The sequence below is a fragment of the Pseudomyrmex gracilis genome, unplaced genomic scaffold (assembly GCF_002006095.1).
Source record: "Pseudomyrmex gracilis isolate BER0280 unplaced genomic scaffold, ASM200609v1 scaffold_64, whole genome shotgun sequence".
Classification (NCBI taxonomy): Eukaryota; Metazoa; Arthropoda; class Insecta; order Hymenoptera; family Formicidae; genus Pseudomyrmex; species Pseudomyrmex gracilis.
Genome location: NW_018020648.1, coordinates 402,960 through 410,492, shown reverse-complemented (window position 1 = coordinate 410,492; position 7,533 = coordinate 402,960). Strand labels below are relative to the sequence as shown.

At 41.8% G+C, this 7,533-nt stretch overlaps 1 protein-coding gene across 6 annotated transcripts in view; it reads right to left on the bottom strand.

Annotated features, from left to right (window-relative positions):
* The window catches only part of LOC109854409 (amyloid beta A4 precursor protein-binding family B member 1-interacting protein-like), a 132,557-nt gene that overhangs the window by 28,679 nt on the left and 96,345 nt on the right, over positions 1-7,533 (bottom strand). The window contains exon 1 of one of the 6 annotated variants that reach the window (XM_020427472.1): positions 4,963-5,079. The exons of 4 other annotated variants lie outside the window; for them this stretch is intronic. Coding sequence is in view for 1 of the 2 variants with exons in the window: in XM_020427471.1 (XP_020283060.1) it covers positions 329-373 (45 nt within the window). In the remaining variant the exon portion in view is untranslated. Of the gene's footprint in view, positions 1-328; positions 1,064-4,962; positions 5,080-7,533 lie in introns of those variants that run through there. One more of the 6 variants, XM_020427471.1, reaches the window with a different exon arrangement.

Genomic DNA, 7,533 nt, shown 5'->3' with positions numbered 1-7,533 from the left:
ATAAATTTATTTTTTTTTATATATTATAATATAAAGAATTTTTTATAATATATAAATTTTATTTGAAAAAACAAGAATAAATTAAATTTAATAAAAACAACCCGCTCTCTTGAAAGATTAAGTTGTTTCTTCGAAATGTCTTTCAAGCGTCGTTGTTATTTTCCGCACATAGATTTCATATGTACGCGAGGAATATAAGATCGAGAGGCGTTTCTGATCCGTCGTCGATATTTTTTTTTGTTTTTTTTTTAGACTTTTATCTTACCACATGCGCGCGATTTGCATAATCAAATGTAAATTTCGCGGAACGCGCATTGCATGTACTCACATCTTCCTGCACCTTGTGGCTCTTCCATCGGAATAGCCTGTCCATTTGGCAGGTGGCGAAAGTACTCGCTGATCCTTCGAACGTCACGAAGGATCACTCGTCGATGGTTTCCAGCTCGCGTAGTTTTATCGACGCCGAGACGAAACCGCGAACATTTGCACGTGGACGGGGGCGATTCATTGACGCTCGTTTGACATTTGCCGCTTTCATCTTTACATTTTATTCTCGTGGACGGATCGAGGAGCTCGAGATTAACAAGAACGTTGCGAACGTTGTGTTGATAAATTATCAAAACAATTTTACATCGCACCGTGTAAAATCAGCGCGCGCAAACAGAAAACTGATTCATCCGTCAGATCAATGAATTCGAGCGCGCGATCTCTCTTCGCCCCTGCAACGGGGCGACACGATTTCTCGATGTGACATAATCGACAGTGTCACTCTCTCACGGTCCTTTCGTAATACATTTTTTTCTTTGCTAAAGGCTTCGGTGCAATTGTTTCTAAATTTTTTCTCAAAGCTGTCGAAGATTCTTTTTCGCGGACAAAAGATCGATGACTGTCGGTCTTGAAACATCGATAGCGACGATCGTAACCCTGCGATCGTTAGTGTGTGTGTGTGTGTGTGTGCGCGCGCGCGCGGACACTACTACTGTATTAACTCAACTATATATCGCAACGCACGAGTTTACGAGAAATGGACGGCTGGGAACACGCGGACGGACGCGATATTGCGGCTGTCGTCGTGATGCGAGCACTGGATGCTGATCCGCGAGGGATTCGCCGCGGAGGCCGGTCGGTCCCACTCGCTCCCTCGATTCTCTCGGCCGAGGACCTCTCCGCCTCTCTCTCTCTCTCTCTCTCTTATTCTCTTTCCCTCCCGTTTCTCCCGATTCCTGACGGAGCGACGTGCGCCTGCGCGCCTATCGATTCCGTCGGTTCCCGCAGGAACGCCGGACGCAACGCCTCGTTTTTCGTCCTGCGCATATAGTTCGTTGGTCAGAGAGCACCGAGCGCTGTCCTTGGCCGGCGAGCCTTCTCCGTCGAAGATTATTTTCTTAATTAAGTTCGAAAAGGGAGAGTCCTCGAAACTCCGAAATTGCGCCGAAGTTTGGCGAGAATGCCGGGCACATTGTAAGTAGAAAAATGAGAGGGTCCGCGTCTTTAGTTTGATAAACTCTTAATGACTTTTTTGTTGTCAAGAAGATATGGATCACGCAACGCGAGATAGCGATATATTTTCTGTCGTTCGCGAAGAAGAGTATATTTTTCTTATATTTTTCCTGTAATTAATTTCAGAGATATTCGCGTGCGCGCGCGCGCGCACGCGTGTGTGTGATATTTTACAAAAACATAGAAGAAGTTTTGGACGCAACGTTCAGGCTGTTGTAATTAAAAAAATTCGCGTAATTAAATTTGCAATCGTTACTAAAATGTTTTTTGACTTGTGCAATTTTTATAAAAAGCAGAGGTTGAAAAAGTTCTATATTAATATAATGACCGCAGTTTCCAATTTGCTCGATAACGAGCCCATCCTTTTCATCAACTTTCGAAATTGGTTTCCACCCCGCAGCCTCCACTTTTATGTAATAACGAACGCATTGCGTATCACCCACACACTTGTATTCGCTTTTCCTTTTATTTCGCCGCGGTCGTCCCGCTTGCAATCCCCGATTGCGTGCACCCCATGCAGCAGCAGCAGCAATCGTGTTCAACAAGAAGGTGGAACCCCAGCGGTAACCCCCGAACGACCTGGGGCTGAACCCTAGGGGCGGCGGCGCGCGAGGTGATTCGATGCAGGGTCATTCAGGTGCAGCGTTGCCAACCGTGCGATAATTATATCACGTACATAATTAACGTGTGTGACGCTACATATTCGCACGGAACGTCGTGCGTGTTGCGTTCTCGTAAAATTCCAAAAATATCGCAAATCAAATTGTAGATTTCTTCAAAAATAGAAAAACATTTATATAAGTGATCAGACCGCACGACATTACGGATCTGATCGGATCAGATCATATCTTCACAGTTTATCTAAAAAAGAAATGATCTGAACAAAATCGAATTTTTATCAGATCTGAGCTGATCGGACTAGATCTGATCAAATCCGAAATTTGGACGATTATTTACATGTAAAGTTTTTGCACATTATTTATATATATATGTTTCTATTTCTTTATTATATTTTTTATATTTTATACGCATTAATAATTGCGTTGGCTCTACGGTCAATTTTTTATTTGCGTTCAATTTTTATTTCCGAAGCATTATCTATATTTTAATTTCTATTTCTTTTGAAGATTTTTTTTCAATCAGTTTCTTTCCCGCGATAAAAGAACACGGTTCTTGTTCTTCACGTATTGATCATTGATTGGCTGATCTTTGCCAAATCCACACGAATCGTTTTTCAGTCCTCGATGAAGTCAGAGAGATTCGCGACTCCACGAACGTTTTTGCAAAAGTGTCTGAGAATACAACTGAGCGCGTATTCTGGTCTACAAATCCCAGAAGCACAGGATGCGAAGGGAAAGGGTAATTATAGACTCGTTGCCGAGGCCGCGATGCTCCCTACGAGACTTTCTCTCTCTCTGTCTCTCTCTCGCGTGCGCTTCTCGTTTTGCGAGCAACGAGGAAAAACAAGTCTGATTCCGAAACCGAGGCGAGTATTTTCTCGTCGCGCGCTTTTAATGCTAAATCTAGCTCTGAGTTTTGCCATCGAGATATTTCAAGAAGAATCTTCTTTCTTTAGTTTTTTTATCGGCGAAAATATTTCAACGTATTTCAAGAAAAATTTACGTCACTCGCGCGATAAATTAGAACGTAATGTTGAACAATTTTAAGTTGCTCGGCTCTTTCATTAGACCGCAAGCAACTCAAAAATGCACAAAGTAAAGAGATGATATTAAGATAAAAGTAACAATAAAATAAAATAACATTGTTTGTGTTATTCTTGATGTTAAACGCGTACCCAATAGTAACTTTTGCTGTACGCATGCAATTGCTCCGCCACAAAAGAGCTGCGTGTGGTCACTGTCCTCGCTATCCGAGAAGAAGATCGTCTTGTCGAACATCGGTCCTTGACAGAGAAATATTTTGCAGCGCCGAAGAAAACGTCGTCGACCGACTCCAAGACATGTCGGAGAATAAATATGCGTCGCGACAATGCGCTCGCGTGTTACCTTCACTGTCGCGTGCTCGCGTAAATCCGGTAAGAAAATCCATTCGCACACACATAGGACATCTCAAAGCTACCGCGGAAACTTCTATTTCTCAGATTTTTTTTTTTTAATTTCTAATAAAACATTAATACGTGTGTATCCAAATCGTAAACTATTCGAAACTTGTAAATTTATTTTACAATGTGCAAAAAATTTGAAAAAATTAAATTTTACATATGATCTAATTTAAAGAAAATAAATAAATTATAAATTAAAAAAAATTAAACCAACAGAATCTAATTTTTTCCTAATTTTGCACATTTTAAAGGCCTTTCCCTCGCTGTAAATTAATTAATTAATTAATTAACTAATCACATACTTTTTATTTTTTTAAATTTTATTTCCGTTACTTGTTCTATTTGTAATGTTTTAAGTCAATTTCTTTAAGTCCGTTGAATACGAGAAAGTAAAAAATAAAAGACGCGACGAGTGCCGTAAGACGTTCTGTACACCTGCACACACGTGCTTTTATGTACACACACGGATATCGATATTCAAGAGAACCGATCACCACTCGCTGGTCTCTCGCACAATGCGCGATGCACTAGAGACATGCACGTGCACGCGCGATGTCATCGCGCGCCTCCTCTCTTCGAAGATAAGACGTTACTCTCGGCGCTTTTCAACGCGCGAAGGCTCTCTCGGACGAGCGTGAAATCTCGACAGGCATCGCGCGAACAATACCCGCGTAATGTATATAGCGACGCAATTCTCTCTTTCTTTCTCTCTCTTTCTCTTCGAGACAACCGTCAGGAATTAAAAATTGGAAGAAATCCCAAGATTGTGGGTCCGTGTTCATCACGAAGAGAGAATCGATCGTTCTTTGTCCCCCGAGAAAAATAGATTTCTTTGTGCGTCAAGATTGAAAACTCAAGAATCGACAAAAAGCATTTTGTCACAGAATTTTCACAACTAAATAAAATTGTACAGCGAAAGAAACGCCATTTTGCCATTATGTGGCCGCAAGCAAGAAAAATTGTTTGAGTCTACTGAAATTTTCTCAATAAGCTTAGAAAAGTTTCACTGACTAATTTCTTGCAGATTGTTTTTCCGTGTAAACTTGAGTAAAAGTTGAGATTATAAAAGTCTCATACAATTATCTGTTAAAAACTCTCTTTATATATTTTTATTAAATATAAACTAAATTAAAAAGTAGAACTTTGAGGGCGCCATACTCGGAATGTTAACGTGCGAAAAATATTTGTATGTGTAAATTAATAACACACAAAAAATTCGAATTAAACAAAACATTTCTTTAACATTCATATATAAGATGCTGCTTCGCATCACATTGCGACAAAGTAATTCGTCGGTACCGCAATGCGTACCGACGAAATGGTTAGTCGGACCGTGTGCGGATGTTAACGAATCATTTTGATTGGGGGGAGAACTTGTCAGAATCTCTGCTGGTACTCACGTAAGGGAAAAGCTGAGCGGAGTTGCTGCGATTAAAGTTTCGGCCTGCATCGGGGCGACGGTTCCGGGGAATTAGATCGATCTAATTTGACCGGCAGGATGTTCCTCGTTTCTCTCGCAAGGATGATCGCACGGATGATAAAGCGGCAAGCTTGAAAGGAGAGGATCCGCTTCCCGAAGCCGCAAGGCGTCGTTTCATTGGCGTTAAAGTTGTTGATTAGAAGCGCGCGCGATCACAGAAACCGTTCGACTCGCGCGATAACGTTCGAAGCAACTGTTCAAACTCTAAGACGCGGTTCTCTAATAAACAAAGTTGCGAACACGGAAATACAAACAAATTTAATCGTACAAGTTTCTATTATTTTTTTCCAAATTAAAGTCACAAGAGAACGAAAAGATATTTTTAATGCAAAAAATATTTATCCTGTGTTGTAATTTTACTAACACTCTAAATAATTTGGCTCGCACTAATTCAAACTTACGTTTTTCTGTTGTTTTTTGACGTTTTTATTGATTCGCGAGATGGAGGATACTGACGGAGAAGCGAAATTGTGTCTCCGACCAAAGTGCTCCCTTAATATTCATCCCGACTCGTCTTCTGTTCTATCGTTACGAGGGTACCCGCAGTATCATCAATCGCGCATACACCCTCCGCGCTCAACTGTATCAATAACGTGAGGGCTGGTTCGCGCGCATCATATTTTATACAAAGCGCTCGCCAGGCGATATACCGGATATATCGTTAAGTAACGACTTAATGCTTCCATCTGGGTAAAGAATCATCAGCCATTTGTCACCATTATCGTCGTGACGAATCAATTAAACGCGCGTTCGTTTCGCGACGCATTAAAGACGCTCACTTTGATAAACGCCGCATTTAAAACAACGGTTTATCACGTTGCTTGCGTACACCATCTTGTATAATTTACTGAATTACAGGCAGTAATATAATTGTTGGTATGGCGTATCGCTAGGTGTTTGCAAACTTTACAATTGCAAAATTTATGAGCACACTGCTTGCGATAGTCGATGATCGCGCGCAATAAATGATGCAATAAATTAATTGTTGTTTAAGCAACAGAGTTTAAACAAAATGATATTTGACAACATGACGACGATGATCTATCGCGAGCACAATGGGCTTTTCAAATGGGGGACAAACGTAATTTGATATTGCAATGTTATTAATTTCATTTGGCCGCTCATTTATTTTACGTAACAACGTTCGCAATCAACGGATCGGTAGTTTGACACAAAGTAGCAAACAAGTGCGATCTACGTAGATCGTGGCAACGAAAGGATATCTTTCGCGTGACACGCAACAAGCGTTTCGCGCACGCACACGTTTCTCACGAGTCGTCGCGCGACGAGAAAGAAACGTCGGCTCGTAACTCGCCGGAGTTACTCGATCAAGCTCGCGATAACAAGTTCGGTTCCGGAGCCTACATACTCCCGCCGATTCGTGCCTTATCTTCTGTTTGAACGCCTCCGGTAGCCGGTCGTAGGGTAGTTCTGATAAATCGGTGTTTGAAGAACCGGAACTCTACCGGTTTCTGGTAACGCGGATTTATCGGTGAGACGACGCCGATAAATACACGGAACGATCATTTCAACATTTGCGCGCGCACAACATCTGCGCGAGACCCGAGTATATCTAATGTTGCGAAAATAAATGTTGTTTGCAAACTGAGAAACTCTTATCACTCTTTCTCGCAACTTGCAACGATAAGAACATGTTATTATCCAATTCGATTTCCGATCGCTTCGACGGAATCTTGTTTTCGCGAGTTGCGAACTTGTTAAATAAATTCAAACTGTGCGATCGGATTAATTAATTCGTTGCACCGACACGACTCAAATTTTTTTTCACTACTCGCGAGTAATCGTTTAATTATACGATTTCTGCAATCAAAAAATACCGCGCTCGGATTACCGTGACGTAAAAATTTAATTTCAACGAGCGCGCCGTTACTTTCCGCAATCTCTCTCTCTCTCGAATAAAAAAAAAAAACTGTTCCAATAATGCTAATGGACAGACCGAATTCATCCTCGCGTCGAAGAGAAATAAAACGCGGGGAAAAAAGAAAAACAACCCAAGCGCGAAATCAAGGCTGCCGCCACGTCGAAAAAGCCCGCGTCAGAAAATCGACGTTAATTCGTCGAACCGAATACGCACGGTTACTGAAAAAAATCCGACTGTCAGTGCCCATGTAGGAATTGCCGACAGACTTCCAGTAATACTACTAGGCCAACAATGGCCCAACCTTTATAGCCGATACTTGATATTGACAATTGGTCCAGTATTGTCCCATTTTTGTATTTTATAACAGCCCAATATTGGCCCGTTTGTTCACCAGTGTTCGGCATTCATATTGGGCCAGTATTGGCAAGAAGACAAAACCAATATTGGGCCAGTACTGGCAAGAAGACAGGGCCAGTATCGGGCCAGTATTGGCAAGAAGACAGGGCCAGTATCGGGCCAGTATCGGGCCAGTACTGGCAAGAAGACAGGGCCAGTATCGGGCCAGTACTGGCAAGAAGACAGGGCCAGTATCGGGCCAGTACTGGCAAG